Source organism: Chinchilla lanigera, unplaced genomic scaffold (assembly GCF_000276665.1).
Source record: "Chinchilla lanigera isolate Chin_1 unplaced genomic scaffold, ChiLan1.0 scaffold00070, whole genome shotgun sequence".
Classification (NCBI taxonomy): Eukaryota; Metazoa; Chordata; class Mammalia; order Rodentia; family Chinchillidae; genus Chinchilla; species Chinchilla lanigera.
The window spans coordinates 12,824,453-12,842,735 of record NW_004955471.1 but is presented as its reverse complement, the minus strand read 5'-3'; the positions used below and the strand labels follow the sequence as shown (position 1 = coordinate 12,842,735).

Genomic DNA, 18,283 nt, shown 5'->3' with positions numbered 1-18,283 from the left:
CTAAATCTGAAGGAAAGAGCCTGTGGAGCTTCACTGGTTGGGCTAATTTTAGAACAGCATTTGGCAGGGTTCAGGGGGAGGAACAGACACACCAAAACCACGCAAATAGGTTCCGCTGCAAACAACCGTCCTCCCACAGAGCAGACAGCCCCATCCCCGCAGAGTCCTGAGGCCTCGCCAAGAGGAAGCCCGAGGGTGGGGACCTGGAGGACTGCTGGGCCCCTCATCACCCCCAGCACACCCAAGCCCCCAGGGCACGCCATGAGGGGCCAGCAAGATCAGCAGGAGGTCCCTCTGCCTGCAGGCGCCACTCTGCTTTGAGCTGCGGAGAGGCGCCTTCCTCCCTCTCCCTTTCTGCGGGGGGGCTCCAGGCCCAGGCTGCCTGTGCAGCCCTGGTTCTTCATTTGCTCCGCAGCTGAACGCATGAACTCTGCAGACCTCCTGCACCCCCACCTCCTGTGTGTGTGGAGTGGGAATAGCAGCCATAGCAACCATAGCAACCATAGCAACCATAGCAACCACAGCACTGTCCCCATAGGTAAAACGTGTAAGGCCTTAAAGACTGTCTCTCCTTCCGGGTAAGTACCTGGTACGCGTGTGTGAGTGCCTGTGCGTGTGTGTGCACGTGTGCACGTGTGCATGTGTGCGTGTGTGTGCACTTGAGTGTATGCGTGTGTGTGTGTGTGTTTTACTGGGGACTGAACCCAGGGCTTTCCACCAAGCTACATCCCCGGCCCTTTGTTTCGTTCTGGGACGGGATCTCACTAGGTTGCTAGGTTGTACAGGCCGAGCTTGAACTTGCTACGCTCCTGTCCCTGCTTTCCACAGTGGCTGGGACTCTAAGTGTGCACCGCATGCCCAGTTAAATGTGAGCTGGTGTTTAGGGAGCTGCCTCTGCAGGTTGGATCCTGAATGTCCCCTAGAGGCCCACGGCTGCTGGCAGGAGCGGGACCTTCAGCAGGCGGGGTCAAGTGGAAGGAAGCGGCTTGTCGGGGTGACCTTGGAGGGGGCACTAGGGCGCACCCCTTCCTCCGCTTCGCCTCCCGACCTCCAGGTGAGCAGCTCTCCAGCCACGGGGGAGCCTGCTCCCACGGTGACGTCCTGGGCAGTGTCACAGGCCCACAGCAACCTGGGCTGAGCAGCCACAAGCCAAACCTTTTCCCTGATTCATTGGGTCATTCTAGGCGTTTAGTCAGTGCTGTGTGGCTTCGATCTAAAACGCCTCCGGGCTCGCAGGCCGGCTGGGTCTGAGGCTGAGCTCCGCACAGTGGGGTGGGGACTGGCTGGGCGTCCTGGCGGCCGGGTCGTAGCCTGGGAAAGTGCATTCTGGCCCCCAGCTCCTCTCCTCTCTGCATTCAGGCCGCCCTGCGTGAGCAGCTGTCGGGCGCTGGCCCTTTCACCAGCCAAGTGTCCTGACGGAGCGCAGACTGAATGAACCACCGGCAACTGCGCCCCCAGCCACCTCTCCCCCTTCGGGGTGTGGTGCTGAGATAGTGCTCCGGCAACGGGCACGTGGCGAGACAGTCACCGTCGCGGGAAGCTGGCACACCGCTGTCCTGCCAGGGGAAAGCCAAGCTGCAGGAACTCCCGGTCAGTTCCTCAAAGCCATTGGCTTTAAACCAGCTTATCTTTCAGGGTACCATGGTCTCCCTTCAGCCCTACATCTGCAGCATGAGCACCACCAGGGCTTCCCTTGAAAAGTCTAAATCAGAAAGAAAAACCCTGAGTGGCATCAGAAAACCAAGTACCTAGAACCGTGTGCTTTCCCTTCTGCGTCCACCCGTGGACAACACTGGTTTGCTTCAGCTGCTCCTTTCCCGGGTAAGTATCGCCCTGGTGGCCCACAGCGGTGGAGCTTAAGGACAGAACTTGGTCCTCAAGCTGGCCCAGGAGATCTGTGCTGAGGCGAACTCTCGGGGTTGGCCGAAGCTGGCCTTTCTCCCAAAGAGACGCCGTAATGCCGCTCCATGCTGCCAGCCACGCAGATTCAGGGCACACTACTTCAAACAAGGCCGCGCTGAACCAAGGCCGGGGACAGCGCCCACCGGAGTGCAGCTGGACGCGCGTCCCGCGTGCTTGGTGAGGGGCCCCAGAGAACTCACGCCTGGAGGCACCCACCGGCCCCTCCGGGAACTTCTCCCAACACTGCCACAGGCAGCGCTGCTCCTGGCAGAGGTGGCGGGCGTCGCCACCTGTCCTTCGGTCTGCTTTCCCCAGAGTCACTTATCTGCCCAAGGCCAGGGACAGCTCAAGAAGCCAAATAAATACAGAAACCTTTCCCCATAGCGCACCAGTTGGTTTTCCCAAGTTTGTACCGGCTGTAAAAAGATGTTCCAACTGACGGGAAACAGTTCCCTGACCGACACACGTCCCTGGAGGGGACTGAGACTTCTCGCCCATCCACACTGCATGGCGGCTCGGAGTCAGCCGCCTCCCTGCGCGGGCCCCTCACGGCCGTCTCGGGTCAGCAGCTGTCCCGGTGAGGAGCACCACGATGTAACCGAACCTGGGGATCCTCTGGCATACTCCGCCTCACCGCGAGACCCTCGTCCTCACCGTAATTACAAAGCCTCTTTTCTTTATCCCGGGGAACAAGGCCCGGGCACACTTGGAGGCATTTTCTCCCTTACAACTTCTAGAAGTTCAAGAGGCAAAATATTTTTCAATGTTGGGTGATCCATCCCGAATGATTCATCTCATCTAGCAAAGTGTCATAGTTTTCTATTGCTGCTGTAACCAGGGACCACAGATTTCATGACTTATCACAAACGTCGTCCAGTGCAGTTGGGTAAAGGGTCCAGAATCTGGCCTTGGTCTGACCTCGGCGGGGCTGTTTCTTCCGGACAGCCCAGGAGAATATGCTCAGCCTTCCAGCTTCGAGGGACTGCCCCGGCTTGGCTGAGCCGCACCCCGCAAACCCTGTTCTCCCATCCCTCCTCCTTTGGCCTCCGGACCGCCCTCATCTGAGCGCCCTCGTGATCACGGCAGGGGCCACACGAGGAACACGGTACAGCCTGTGTCCATCCTCCGTCACATCTGCAAGGCCCCTCTGCCACGCAAAGCGATGCCCATGGGCTCTGGGAGTTAAGAAGTAGCTACCCTTGGGGCAGGAGCGAGGTGCTATAACCCTGCCTAATACCTACGGGCTTGAATTCATTCTAAGTAGTGTGGCACCGCCTACACTTTTCAAAAATAATTTCCTATATTATACACGGCAGTGCGGGCCAGCTGACAGAAGTGCGTTTTCTGTCTAGCAGGCTGTGCTATTTTAATGTGAAAGCCTGTCTTCCTCTGACTCCCCTCCACCTCGCCTCGGACCACCACACTTCCTTCCTTGCCCTGGCCAATTGCTTCAGTTCCCAGCAAGCAAATTTACCTCAGGATTCTTGGTTGCCAGAGTAACCTAGCTTGAACGGGTTTACATTTTTTTGTAAAGTGTTGGCTCACAAAACTGAAAACTGCAGTGGTATGGAAGGGCGTAGGCACAAAGGGAAGCAAATACTCAGTTATAGCTTCAGGAATTTTTGAGTTAATATTTATGCTGGGGATGGAACCCAGGGCCTCAGGCAAGCCAGGCACAGGCCCGGAACCCTGAGCCACACCCAAGCCCAGTCTGTGGGATTCTTCTCTGTCCCAGCCTTTGACCCGCCTCCTTTGGTCTCCATTTCTTCTCAGGCAAAGGCGAATGCTCTGAAGTATTTGCAAAACAGACAACAATAAAAAGACCACTCCAGAAGCGCTGCTCCACTAGTCTACCCACATGGCAACCCAGCAGATGGGGCAAGGACTTTCTCCCAAAAGTGCAGGGACAGCCGTCCCCGACCCAGGTGAAGTCATGAGCTATCACTGGCCCACTGGCTGTGACTCCTAGGACATGTGCTCTGACTGATGGAGTCTGAGCTCTACGTGCTCGTGGAAACCTAGAAAGAGCACGTGTCCCAGGCCATGTAAGAGGGGCGTGGTCTCCCCCAAATAAAGGTAAAATCAGTAGGAGAAGTGGACGACAGCCAGATTAGCATCTGCTACACTAGTGTCAGACTCAAGTAAAGACTTTGAAAGGATCATCCAATAGTGTATTCGTCTCCAAAGGCAGGACTGTGCTTGCTTCCTTCAGCTAGCCCTTTCCGTCCACCCGTGGGTGATGGACGCAGTGTTCATCACTCGTGTGTGGATTCTCCCGCAAGAGTCGGGGAAAGTGGTCTTTTCTCATGCCTGGGGCTGAGCCGAGAAAGACCATTTTCTTACTGAAACAACCTGATACGCCAGGATTACACAACCACATCACAAGAGTCTCAGCTCGTGGTCAGACCTGTTAACCCCGGGAAACCTAATTTACTCTTCGCTAACACAGAACTTACTTGTTCAGCTCATTAAATTTGATGTTGGGGCGGGGATGTAGTCAGTGGCGGAGCACTTGTCTTGCATGTGGGAACTCTGAGTCCAGCCCCCAGCACTGCAAAATAAACAAAAATAAGCAAAAGGCTTCTTTGTTGCCTAGAAACCAAGAAGGTCGTAGTAATTTCGTGGAAAACCAATGGCACAACCGTTCTGCACTCAGCATTCCGAACCGGAATGCAGTGCGGGATTGGAAGGCTGGGGTACCCTCCTCTAAGTGTTTCTAGTACCTTCATGACAGAGAAAGCCTGTGGGCTGCAACCCACAGTGCTGGGTTCGCAAAGGCTTTAGTGAAAAACGTAAAACCCTAGTCCTCAGAGTCCCCTGGAAGGGAAAGAGCAGCTCTTCAGAGAGGCCGATGCGCAGAAGGGCTGCGTGCGAACAGCGCGTTTGACCAGATTTCCCTCTGCACGCACCGTTCACCGGCGCCCCGCCGTTCCCACGCCGGAAGCTGTGACGGTCCCGGGCTTTGGGGCTGGCTGTCCCCCAGCGTCCGAGGCTCTGCGGTGGGCGCGCCGGCCCGGCCGCCTCCCGGATGATGGACAGTCCAAGGCGGCAGGTAAACCTATCGCTGCACACTGCCGGTTCCGGCGCGGCGTTCCGGACTTTCACGCTGGAATCGTGCTTGGAAGCGTCTTTACTCTCTTGCTTTACTCTCTGCCCGGCGTTTGGACTTCGCGTTTCCTCTGCGCCAAGGGTTCTGCCCCGCCTGCGGCCCGTAGTTCTCACCTCCCACAGACTTAGCGAGCAGCACAGCGGGTCGGCGCTCTAAATTCCGATGTAAAAAGTGTGAACAGTGGTTAGTACAAGATGCTTACGTGGGCTGGGGAGATAATTCAGTAGCACAAGCTCCTGCCTGCCAAGCGCAAGGTGCTGAGCTCGATTCCTGATACCAAAAAAAAGATGTTTAGGTGGACGCCAGTCCTCTCGCTAGTGAACCGCAGGGAGAGCAGCTCACATTTTATTTTGAAGCCATTGGTTTTCATCCGAGGGCTGGCCCAGCCCAGCCAGCATAGAATGAGGGGTCCAGCGTGTGCCCGTGCTCCAGTGGCTCATCCCAGGGGGGGGGTGTCCCCCAAGGCCCCGTGGAAGGGCTCCGTCCTGGCTCTGAGGCTGTGGGGAAGCTCTGGAGCCTTTTGCGGGTGGAGCCTGGCGGGAGGAAATTTGCCCTTGGGTGTGACCTTGAAGGGGCTCCCAGTCCTTCCCTGTCTCGTTTCTCAGCATCCTCCGCTGCTCACTTGCAGGCCTCATTGGAGGCCCAGAGACAGGAGGCCAAAGAGCCAGACCCTCTGAGCCTGAGCTGCTCTTCTCACCCGCCACCTTCAGCTCCGTACCCAGGTTCCAGAAGCGCCCCGGAGTCCCCACCTCCACCGGACAGGTGGCTCTGGCTGCGTCTTGTTTAACAGATCTCCACTCCTCGCATCTGTGGGCTTCAGTAGTTTTTAGCTGAGATTTCTCCTAGTACGGTTCAGCCTTCTCTTTCTCTTCTCCTAGGGCTCTGATGATAATGTTGTTTCTTCTCCCATGGCCCACAGGTCCTCAGAGGCTTTCTGAATTTTTTCCAGTCTTTTTTCTTTGTTGTTCAGGATTGTTTCTCTCATCTTCTTCCTCTTCTCTTTTTCTTTTTCTTTGGGGAACATAAGGGTGAGACAGCATCTTGCTATGTATTTCAGGCTGGCCTTGAACTCACTATGTAGCCCTGTCGACCTTGAACTCATGTTGATCCTCCCGCTTCAGCCTTCCAAGTGCTGGGATTACAGGCGTGCACCACCACGCCCAGCATTTCCCTCATGTTATCTTCAGGTTTGCTGTTTCTCTATTTTCTCCATGTTGAGTCCAACCCACTGAGGGTTTTGGCTGCTGTGTTTTTCAGCTCTAAATCTTCCATGTGTGTCTTTGCTTTTTTTGGTTTTTATTTTGTCTTTTTTTGAGACAGGGTCTCGCTATGCAGTTCAGGCTGTCCTTGAGCTCACTTTGTAGCCCAGGCTGGTCTCAAACTTGCAACAATCCTCCTGCCTCAGCCTCCTGAGTGCTGGGATTACAGGCATGTGCCAGCACCCCCAGCTCCGTGTGTCTTTGTATCTTCATCTCTGATAGGTTTTTCCAGCACAGAGAGAAGTAAAGCAGAATAAAATGCCTTTATTGTGGGAGAAGCTACAGAAAAGAAAGAGAGGGATGTGGAATTTCTGAGGGCCTGTCTTGTGGTCCAAGGTTAAATAGCCTCAGGCTGGGGGTGGGGTTTAGGAGGTGGACCGCCTGACATGGCAGACCAGGATTGGGCAGGAGCATGGGAAAAGGAAAGAGGATGTTGCAAAAAGGGAAGTAGGAAGTCGTAATTTGACTCAGAGGAAGAGGGGTGGGGCTTAGCACATGACCTTTAGTGGCCAGTGCCATATTGGCTTGGTGCCATACTGGCTCAGCGCCATAGCACATGACCTCCAGCGCCACATTGGCTGGATGCCAGAGCCACTCGGCAGGAATTACAGCGAGGTGAGAAACCCATCAATCTCTTTACGGATACCTCCTACTTTTTATTTAGTTCAAGCCTGTCTGTACTGCTGGTGGAAGCATTTTATGGTGGTTTCCTTAGGGCCTGTACCAGATGGCTTTGCCGCCTTGGTCATGTCAGGGTTGGACCTAGTCATTGTTTTCTTTCCCTGAGCCCCTCCTGGTTCCTGGCATGAGCGACTTCCTATTAACTGGAGGTCTGCAGTGTTATGTGGTGTGAGCCCCATGTGAATGTCTTGGCAGGGAGAGTGGAAGTGCGGGGCGAGGTGCCTGCTGGGCCGGCGGGGGTCTGCTCCCCAGGTAGTGAGAGTGGGCGCTGCACACTCCCTCCTCCCGTTGGCCCCCAGTGAGCAGGGAAAGGGTGGCCCGGAGGAAGCGGACGCCACAGTCTGCTCTGAAACCAGCCCGGCAGGGGCCTGGCGCAGGGTCTGTCCGCACAGAGGGTGCCCAGGAGGCTTGGACCTGCACCACGGTGCAGCCACCTCCCGGTCCTTCCCCAGGCGGCAGCCTCTGGGGCTTGTTTTGTTTTGTTGGGTCTCGGGCTTGGGGTTTCCTTTGTTGGTTTGGGGCTGGCTTGGGCCTGCGTTCTGGGTTGTCAGCTTGTCTTGCTAAAGTCTGGAATGAGTCGGAGGAAAAACTCAGGGAGCTGACCAGGCACCTTCCTCTGCATTTCACATCCCCACGGATTTGTTCCAGGTCTCTTGGCTGCATCCAGGGAAGGCAATCAGGAAAATACACTCACTCCTCTTCCCGGAGGTCCGTTTTTAAAATGAAACTGCAGTGAGCAGTTACAAACACAAGGGGTCTCTTCCAACAGTTCGCTTGTTTTTTTCACTCAAGTAAGGCTAATTTTCAAACATCCTCAATTTTGAGGGATGGAATTACCTTAAAGATCCAAGTTATCTTCCACTTCATTTTGAAAAAATTAATTATTGAATTAATTTCTCAAGGTTACATTATTCAGTAGGAGAGACGATAAGCCTGGCATATTATTCATCTAGATGAAGCCGGTTTTGACACATTAGATTCATTAACGTCTTTGAAGGAAATGCATTACTACCCTCAAGAGATTATAACCTGAAAATATAAAGTAAAATTTTAAATAAAGTTTCAGAATTCTGAAATGATACTGTTATAGGCAGCTGAGTCAGATACAGACATTATAGGCAATCAGACAGGGCCAAGCCCTGGAAGCAGCCAGTGCGGAAGACAAGATACCGGCCAACGGAGAGGCATTTCCTGCGGGCCAGACCTCAAGACAAAAGACTAAACAAATGCACCCACACACCTCCCCAGGGATGGACCTCAGGGATTGATATGCTAAATAGGCAGCAGTCACCTTGAAGAGTCACTGGCCCAACCCCCCACAGGAAAAGCCCCTGTTCTGCATTCATGCCCGCTTGCTGCGTGACTCGCTTCCCCATTTGATCCCGGTTTAATCAGTTTTACCTGAACATTCTTATTGGCTGACCAGGGTTTTGTCCTACCTCATGCCCACCTTGGGATTTCCCATTTTTACCCGCTACCTTGGATCCGCCTAACCTTGTGGTTTTGCTCTATAAAAGTGCCTAGGAAAGACAGGGTCCTTGGCAGCCCACTGAGGCCCCCCTCTGTCCCTCTCGGACAGAAGTTTCTTTCTCTCAATAAATTCTGCTCTTAACCTCTGCTGTTCTTAAAATTCATTCTTTGATTTTAGAGAACACAGACTCGTCCCAAATTGTTCAAGTTGGGAGTTTCTTTCACCTGTATCAATACCAAGTTAACAAAAGAAGCATTGTTGCTGGGCATGGTGGCACACACCTGTAATCCCAGCACTCAGGAGGCTGAGGCAGGAGTATTGTTGCAAGTTTGAGGCCAGCCTGGGCTACAAAGTGAGCTAAAGGCCAGGCTGATCTGCATAGTGAGACTCTGTCTCAAAACCAAAAAAAAAAGATGAGCATTGTTAATAATCAGTGGTAGGGCACCTACCTAACCCGCATGAGGCCCTGCTTGGGATCCCAGCCTGATAACATTAATGCATTGTGTATTTCAAAATTGCTAAGAGTGGATTTGAAATTTCCCATCATAAATGATTAAGTATGTGAGGTGATGAGTGTGTTAGTTAGCCTGATTTAATCACTCCATGGATACATGTATCAAAACATCACAGTGCTCTCCATAAACATAAATTTTTTTAAAGTTTGAAATTATTTATTATATTTACTATAACAAGCATTCCCTGAAACCCCTAAGTTGTTCTCCCAACTTGAAAAAAAGCAACTGTAAAGTAACAAACCATATTATCATCAGTCTCAGCAGCCAGAGGGGACAGTACATGTTCTACTGCCTGACAGGCTACACTTCTGTTTATCAGTGTAAGCACAGGAGTGAGGTACATACCTCAGCAGGGAATACTGGAAATTCTTAGGGCTCCCACGGCAGGCTGCCGGCTCATAGCCCGCCTGATAACCTTTCACTCTGGACAGAGGGACCAGCGTCACTCTAGGAATTTAAACTGAAACTCTTGGAGCCTTCCCAGATGCAGCTTGCCATTCCAGCTCAAGGGTACATGAAGATCGTACACTGCTTGTCTAACCCCATTCTGCAAGCTGTAGCCCTAAGAATTTAAAACCCATTCCCTTCTTGTGAGGCAGATGGGTGTTCTCATGACCCTTAACTAGGAAGCAGGACTTTACTATGCAATCACTTCTGTATTTTAAAAATGTAAAATTACCATAACAAAACATGGGTGCCATTTCAAACCTAGCCTTCTAAACTTCCACCTGGATGCACTTGTGTGTGAGTGAATTCAGGAAAGAAAAACTAACTTTCTTCCAATAGAAAGATTTTTAATTGCCTATGATTCAGAATTAATGGTCATGACAGCTTAAAAAAAAAGAAAAAGGTAAAGTCTTTATAATGGAAGGCATCCTCTGCTGTGAACTCTGACCCGGATGTGCTTGAGCTCTTCCTGCTGCCTCTGACATAAGAGATGTGAGCAGGCCACTGAAAGTCCAAGAGCAATATTTAACTTTCCTCTTGCTTCCTAAGCCAAGTTTGTTTCAAAGTCGAACAGACATTTGCTAAGGCTTAACAGTCAACAATGAGTTGGAGTTCACTGGCAAGCTGAGGGAGGGTTTTGGAGAGAAAAAGAATAGCACATAAAAGCTTAGCAAACCGATAGTCCCCACTACTGGAAGACTGAGGCAGGAGAGTCACTGGAGTTCAGCAGTTTGAGGCAAAATAATGAGACCTCATCTCAAAAGAAAAGCTCAGGAATATAAAATACTTAAGAACATTCACCAAAGGAAACACAAGTGGTGTCTGCATGGAGAACGGGAGGAGAGATTGCAGAAGTAAACAAGATCTGGATCCTAAGCAGCCTTGTTCATTTCAAAAGGACTCTTTCTATACCCTTAAATGACAAGAGGCCACAAGGCTTGCAGACAAGAGTTTCGTGGACCTATGAAAGAGCTCCTTAGAGCAGGGGAAAAGGGCAGATAGACAGGGAAATAGTAGGATGGAGCTGCAGTAAGCTTTCTGGCAAATCCTGACCACAAGGAGTTAAACCTTTGCTGGAAGGAGCAATTAGAAGCTGAGAGCTGGTAAACAGAGCATGGCCCCACCAGGAGCCCCTGCCAAAGTTAGCCGAGCTTCCCCACCTGCAGGAAAGAACAAAGGAGAGAAATGGTGAGGGAGCTGCATAAAGAAAACTCACTTAGATACATACTCCTATTCTCTCGCTGTGGTTCCGTTTAATTCCTAACTCGACCTTGCATGTGTGGTCCCTCCTAAACAGCCTTCACATTTCAGAGACAGGGCCTGACAGGACACAGAAAAGCAAATAAAGCTCGCTGAGGAACTTGCAGCAGAGGAAGGCAGAGGAGCTGGACCTGCGGCCTGGGCAGCAGATCAGGCAGTGACAGGCCTTTCTGCCTCTTGATAAAAGGGCTGAAAACAGAGGCCCTGGGGGTTTTCTGGCACCAGACCCTGCTCTCTCACAGGGTGGCTTTCTGTCCCCTCCTTTTCTCTCTTACAAATAAAGTGCCCCTGTTTTCCCTTCTCAACTTTGCATCTTTAATTCCCTCCTGGGAGAAGTTTCCGGTTCCCATGGCTACCACAGCATAATGCAGCGCACACAAACGGATGTGATGTTAGAGGTTTCCGGAAGCCCAAGCAAGGGGATGCTTCTAGAGATCAAGAGAGAAATCAGCAACCTGCTGCCAGCATCTAGGAAAGAGATTGATAGACCTCCAGAATCCCAGAAATGGTGCTGGCCAGGACACACACTCTTTCGTTCTTTTTTAGAGCCCGAGATAAACTTTTTACTCCCTTTTGTGCACAGGGCAACTCCCAATCCCCTTGAGATACAACACGTTAATTCTGAACAATGAGAGACTCTCAGGTCGTAATACACAAACAATATGTATGACATGTATAAAATCAATTTTGACATCATTTTGACCAGTTGGGAACCTTGGTGGACGTATATCCTTAGACAATGGCTTAAGAAAAGTTTACTGAGCTCAAATAAAACAGCTGCTTACAGACTGGACAGAGAGACAGACAAACAAAAACACATACATAAGACAATTTCTTTATAATTAGTAGAGATCTCATAAGAAGAATTTGAAAACAAATAAAGCCCTTTTAGCTATAATTAATATACTTTTATTACTTTATTTTGTCTTAATATCAGCACCTTTTGTGTCCCTTTCTTTTATGTAGTTTTTTTTTTTGTTGTTTTTTTGGTTTTTCTCCGGTACCAGGAACCGAACTCATGACCTTGCGCTTGCCAGGCAGGCGCTTTTGCTGCTGAGCTAAATCTCCAGCCCCTCTTTTATGTAGTTTTTAAGCTTAGTTGTTTCCACACACTCTGTCACCTACTCAGACCTTTTTTTTCCCAACAGTGTTTGAGGGATCTCTCTCTGTAAGACTTCCACTCTGCCTCTAGTACTTGGACCTTCTTTTTTTTTTTTTTTACAGCAGTGTTCCTGGGATCTGTCTCTATAAGATTTACACCCTGCCATATGTACTTAGACCTTTTTTTTCCAACAGTACTTTTTATCTTTTTAGATCTGAAGGGCTAGAGAAAGAGATAGAGAAGGAGAACAGGACAGGGAATGGGAGAGAGAGACGGAGAGAAAGCGGGACAGGGAAGAGAAAAAGAGAACTAGAAAGAGAGCATGCCAGAGAATGAGAGCAAGAGAGATCAGATCGGGAGAAAGAAGTGGTGTCTGGTCAGCTTAGGCTTGTGCTGACGGAGGGGAGGAGGGGGAAATGGTGGAGGACGGGAGGGGAGGCAGCTGGGGAGAGAGACTGAGGAGGGGCTTGAGGATAAGGTTGGGGGAAGGAGGTGCATGGGCAGAAGGAACCTTGTCCAGGGCACGGAGAGGAGTGTCGGGGGAGGGATTTTGAGGTGGGAGTGAGCCGGTAGAACCCGGGATGCTCACACCCCTGAAGGAGGGAGGGGCACGCCTCGAGGGCAGAAAAGCTTGTTTGACCGTTTGCCATTGTGGTAGAGAAATTGTCTGAATCACGGAGGATACTGAAACGGAAAGTATCCCCCTCAGGCCAGGGGCTGTCATCACCAAGTCTGTACCGAGGCCAGGCCACAGCCGTTTTGGTGTGTTGTGTGTCTGAGACCGAGGGTGTGTAGGTTAGTTAGAAGACACCCAGATGGCGTGTGTCTTTTGGCTGGGAAGCAGTATTGCCCGTGTTGAGACTGAATTAAAGGTGAACCGAAGGCTACAAGCCTGGTCTCACAACCCCTGGGAGGACCGTTACCCTCGTCAGGCTGTGAGAGAGCGAGGAGTGCCCAAATCTGTCCCCACCGGCCATCGCCGAGAGCGCAGATGGGATCCCGAAGGACGTGACGGAGAGGGTCCTGGCGTGGGCCCATGATTTACAAGAACGACAGCAGAGAGAATGGGCAGGAACTCCCGGAGCGAGGAGCGGCTCACCCGCGAGAATCGTTGCGGCCTGGTGTTGGATGTGGGCTGGCAGTGGCAAATGTAGGGGCGAGAGGCGTGGGAAAAGCGGCTCGATGGCAGGGGGAGGTCAAACTAAGGGGAGCTCGAACTCCTGAGGAGCCACACGCCCCGACCGTGTCCGAGGCACAGCACCACAAATGTTAGGTTTGGCACGAGATAGAGCAAGAGACAGAAGGAGATAAAACAAGCCTTCATTGCCAGCGTGGGAGGGTTACAGGAGCTTGCAAGGACCCTCGGAGGAGGGAGCTGGGGAACGGGCTTTTATTAGACTGGACTAGAGGTGGAGTTAATACGAGCAGGCGAGGTGTCCTATCTCAAGAGGATTGGTAGTTAGTTGGCGACTGCGCAAATGGGAGTAGGACGTTTATCTCGGGGTCTGAAGGAGAACACAGAACGGTGTGTCCTGGCCTGCGCCATTTTCGGGATTCTGGATGTCTATCAGAAATGAAACCCCAAGACCACACGCGTGGAAACCTAGATACTAGAGGCGCCAAACAGACACTTGGGGTGAAGGCTGTGTCGGAAAAGAGGCCAGAGGGATTTAAAACAACTCAGATTTTCTGATGGTTATAACTACATAGTTGGCTGACTTTTTAATTCGTTCTATTGTTTGGCTATTGTCTTTTCACAAATGTCTAAGAACAAGCCTCTTCCTAATTTTTCCTGTGGTCCATCCAAAGACTCAACTCTGTAAGAAAGCAGAGCCCCACTCATGTGATGTTGGGAACCCTCACAACCTGGTGTGAGATGTGTGTGTGTGTGTGTGTGTGTGTGTGTGTGTGTGTGTATGCCTCAGACCAGGTTTGCCCAAACTTTTGATCTGCATGCATTTATGAATGAAGACAACAGGGAAAAAGTAACCTACCTACAATACAAAGCTTTTCAGTTACCTACTGATCAGAATTAGTGGTTGTGAGAGCTGAAAGAAAAAAAGATTTCTTGAAAAACTGTGTATAAAACATGTAAAATTTGATGCTCAAAAATAATTGAGCAATAGAAGCATTATGATGTCTTGAATTTTCTTCAAAATACTCCACCAGGTTGGAGACAGAAAGACATGGTGCCACAATGGAGTAAGATTGGTCGCGGCAAACCAGAACGCTTTCGGCCCAGGGACCCCCGACGCGGAGGGCTGACTGCGCCCTTAGAAACTAGCTTGAAAGTCAAGGCTGGTCTTGGGGTGAGTTCCCACGGTCCCCAGAAGCAAGGCCAGCTGGCAGCTGGAAAACTGCACAGGAGACCCAAAAGCCAGAGTGTTTTACAGTGCAACTGTGGGGAAAGGGTGCTACGCTGCTCACCCCGAACCACAGTAGCCTTCCGTGGGAGGGGACAGGGACCCAGAGGCCGGCCCTGCACGCCCAGGGTGGCTGAGAGCACTCGGTGTCAGCTGCTCGTCACCTCCCAACGCCAGGTCACATCGCCCTCCACTCTGCGTCCGGAAGTTGATCACTCAGGGAGCCGGTCTCACAGCCGCTAAGACTCGGCCTATCGACCCTGACCTTACGCGGCCAGCGCGGCCCCTTCCCAGCCTCAGAGCCCGGGCAGGAGGACCTACAGTGACTTGCAGGACGGCAGCGGGCTTGCCCACATCCACTTCCCGCCTCTGGAAACAGGCCCGGAGGGCTCCAGTCTGACCCGAAGCCTGCAGCCCGCTCTCAGACCACCTCATGACGAGGTCACCTCCCAAACAGAGCGATCACCCCACGACGGCAAGGCAGGCTGCCTCCCTCGGAGCAGGGGCCGCCTCTCACGAGGGAACCACGTTGTCCCTCCAGTGTGAACGGCGCTCACAGACCAGTCCTAAAATTACAGCCCGCAGCGTGGCCAGGATTGTCTACCTGCCAGCTCTGTAAGCCTCCAGCCTTGCTCGGTCCGCTCGCTATAAAACCCGGAGGTCCCTGTCAGCACCTCGGGCCTCCTGGTCCGTCCTCCTGGGGACCACGCTGATTCAAGTCCTTCCCTGCCCCTCACCACAGCGCGCTCGGGGCTGCCTGGCTGGCCTCAGTCTCCTGGGGCCCCTGAACTCACGGCTTTTGCCCTAACACTCTGGGGCCTGAACAGTGCAGAGCTGGCAACACTTTGGGGTTGGAGGACGATGTCCAAGGACAGGCAAGCTTCTCCATGGCCGGCCTGGAGGCGGAGTGCAGTGCGCCTTGATAGCGCTCCGGGGTCAGGTCACAGTGCCAGTGTCAGGTGTGGAGCAGCTGTGTGCTTGCCCTAGAAGCTACGAACGGCACGCTGCTTCCCTCCACCCCTGATCTTTGATTCAACTCAGAGCATCTCAGATTTGTTTCCCTTATCAGCCAAGTGTTAACAGTTATTGAAAATGCGGGACCACGGGGTGACTACATATTATCCTCTTTGTCTATGTTTTAAAATGCATGTAAAATTTAAGCTAACCAAGAAACAAATTAAGTAGATGCACAATTTTATAATAATAATTACCAATAACAGTTCATGCAGGAAAAAAAAATAAGAGAATATTGCTCTGGGGATTAGGTAGCGGTGGCAGTAGAGTCCTTGAATCTATAAGAACAGAGTGGCCAGGTGTGCGAAACCACAGCGGAGAGCTCCCCGGTAACCGCTGGTCCCCTGGCAAGCTCAGCGACCCTTGGGGAATCACACGGGGAGATCTGCGCATGCAAGCTCTGGCCAGGGATCTGTGCCTAGAAATTCTTAGAACTAATCCAGCTCAGTTTCCATGACAAAGCCCTGCAGTGAGAAGAAAATGCTGAGAGTAGAATCCTAGTTGAGTAGGACAGGGGCAACAGGGAAGAGAAGGTTCTCATAAAATTAGAGAGGGGCAGAGATGAAAATTTCGGGCTGTTCACTGCTGTAATTTTATCACTTTGTGGCAGCCGAAGGGAGAGCTGCAGAGTCATGGCTTTAGCACAGCTGTCCTGGCTAGCGCACCTTTCTTTAAAAACGAGCCACACGAAAGAATCGTTATTAACCCTCAAAAATAATGCTAGAAATTCAGGCCCCCAAACTAGATGAAAACTGTAATATCTGAAAAGATGTTAAAGGAACATGTTTTAGCTCACTTTCAACAAAACACTTGAGGTTGGGTACTTTGGCAGAAGAGTCTGTTTAGCTCGCAGTTCGAGGTCCAGGTGCAGAGCTAATGCAGCCGGCTCTGGCGGGACTTTGCGGCACAGGCCCCGCGACAACGACCGGGGGAGGTGTGTGAGGGACCGCGGCGAGCATTCGGGGGCTGCTGATGGGCCCCCCACATCTGTCCCCCATCAAGAGGCTGAATCAGGCAGAATTTAAAGTACACACTCAAAGAAAGTAGAGGGTGGGCCTGCAGGAGGGAGGCACGTTACAGTTTGGAGCTGGGGATAGTTACATATTTTTGGAGGTGGAAATATGTGAAGATTATGGATCTGTAGGAAATTCCATCTTAGTCTTGGTTTTCCAGAAAAAGGATGGCTCACTTGCAGGGTGGGCCCATTCTGTAGATTGAGCCCAGGCGAGGTTAAAAATATCTTTTTAGGGCTGGGGATTTAGCTCAGCGGCAAAAGCGCCTGCCTGGCATGTGCAAGGTCGTGAGTTTGGTTCCCGGTACCGGAGAAAAACCAAAAAAAAAAAAAAAAAAAAATCTTTTTGATGGGTGATCTAAGATGTTTTGCCCAAAAACAATCTTTGAACTTTCCCCAGCAGTTCCCTTAACATCAGATTTCCAGCTGAGCTAATTTATGGACTTAAAGCACCAGTCAAGATTTCGGGCATGAGGGGCCAGAAGGAGAGACGCGTGAACAGCGAGGGAGAGCACACTTGGGTGACCTGGGTAACTGCGTGCCCCGAGGCTGAGTCCCCTTAGCCTGTTCACCGGGCTTGGACCACGGTGGTCCCTCCGTGGCTGTCCCCTTGGGCGGCCAGAGCCCCAGGTGACTGGCTGTTTATCATCAGACGATGGAATTCAAATCAGAGTCTCCCAGCAGCGAGACAGCTAAACTATCTAGAGCTCTGTCATGAATGTGTTAAACAAAAAATTCTTTTTTGGTAGAGGGAGGTTTCTGGTACCAGGAACCAAACTCACGACCTTGCACTTGCCAGGCAGGCGCTGTGCCGCTGAGCTAAATCCCCAGCCCCTAAACATAAAATTCTTAAATGATGACTTTGCTTGTTTCCCTCCTACCTGTCTTTATTTCTTCTACGCTACCTCACTCATCCCCCACCCTGGCCTGGTCTTGAAGTCACTATGTAGCCCAGGCTGGCCTTGAAATAGAGGCGTAGAGGCGATCCTCCTGCCTCAGCCTCCGTACCCTAGGGTTACAGGGGTGTGCCACCATGCCCGGCCAGAACAGTTTTTAGCTTTGGGAGCTGCCAAGTTTACGCGGCAGACGCATATTTCCCAAATTCCAGTCTCATTGGAAAACGGGATTACGGACAACGAACAGTCCCCTCCTTCCTTTCCTCACGTCTGGATACCCATGCTTCCACGCTTCCTCTGGAAAAACGACGACCCATGGAAAACAGCTGGCGCGGGATGCGCCCGAACCCTCCGGAGAGTGCTTCGGCCTGGGAAGCACCGTCTTCATATGTTCTACCCTCCCCCGGATGTAAAACCGAGTGGCCTCTGACGGTCCTGCTGCTCCTCCAAGGTCTCTGTGGTTTTCATTTTCTACAGTGCTGGGGCCTGAACCCAGGACCCTGCACGCGTGAAGCGAGTGCTCACTGCTGAGCTGAGCCGAGCCCGGCCGTGCCTCAGTTTACTGCTCCACCCCAAGGCCTCACAGGTGCAGCCACAGGCCCCGTGGCGTGGTCTGGTGTCACCGCTTTGCTTCTCACAGAGAGGCTCCAGGGTCCCCAGCGCCAGTACCGCGGTCAACACACGCGAGAGGTGACAGGGTGGAGCCGGGCCGTCGACGCCCGCAGACGTGGGGCCTCCAGCTCCCAGCCCCGCTGCCGGGGTCTTGGGACGCTCTCCTCTGCCACCGATAGAAATTTGAGGTTGAATTTGAGGGCTCCCAAGACACTGCCCAACACTGTCGGAGTCCTTCCTGTCCCCAGCGTGGCCCGGGACTGTCCAGCCCGGCCTCCTGGGCGCCTCTGTGTGACCAGCACTGCCCACAGGGCCACGGCTCTGGAGCACTGGGACTCACGGCGTGGCCTCCAAGACGTGGCCTCGTGTGCACCTGCAGCTGCGGGTCTGAGCACACGTGAGCTCCGCCTCCTAAAGCACAATTACCAGCTAGGAAACTACACAGAGTTCGCCTCGCAGGAGTCTGATACGGACAGCCACGTGCGCAGCAGCCTGGACGCGAGGCCGGGGGCTCAGGGAAGTGCTTCCTGGGCAGAAAGAGCACTCGGGCCTTCGGAGCGGCTGACTGCCTCGGACCGCTTCACACCCGGTGACCAGCCCTGGAGGGCACCGTGGGGAGCCTGTCCGCCTGCCTCCGCCC

The 18,283-nt window shown here is 52.3% G+C and overlaps 1 protein-coding gene and 1 long non-coding RNA gene across 2 annotated transcripts in view; one reads left to right on the top strand and one right to left on the bottom strand.

Annotated features, from left to right (window-relative positions):
• The first annotated feature begins 691 nt into the window (after window positions 1–691).
• LOC102021233 lies at window positions 692–3,736 on the top strand. The gene is made up of 2 exons (XR_001237056.1): window positions 692–1,054; window positions 1,360–3,736. It is a non-coding gene; the product is annotated as an uncharacterized LOC102021233 (long non-coding RNA).
• An 89-nt stretch (window positions 3,737–3,825) lies between these two features.
• The window catches only part of Rapgef2 (Rap guanine nucleotide exchange factor (GEF) 2), a gene marked incomplete at its 5' end in the record, with an annotated part of 168,074 nt that continues 153,616 nt past the window's right edge, over window positions 3,826–18,283 (bottom strand). Inside the window, 1 exon segment of the mRNA XM_013522900.1 lies at window positions 3,826–4,453. Coding sequence (XP_013378354.1) covers window positions 4,371–4,453 — 83 coding nt within the window.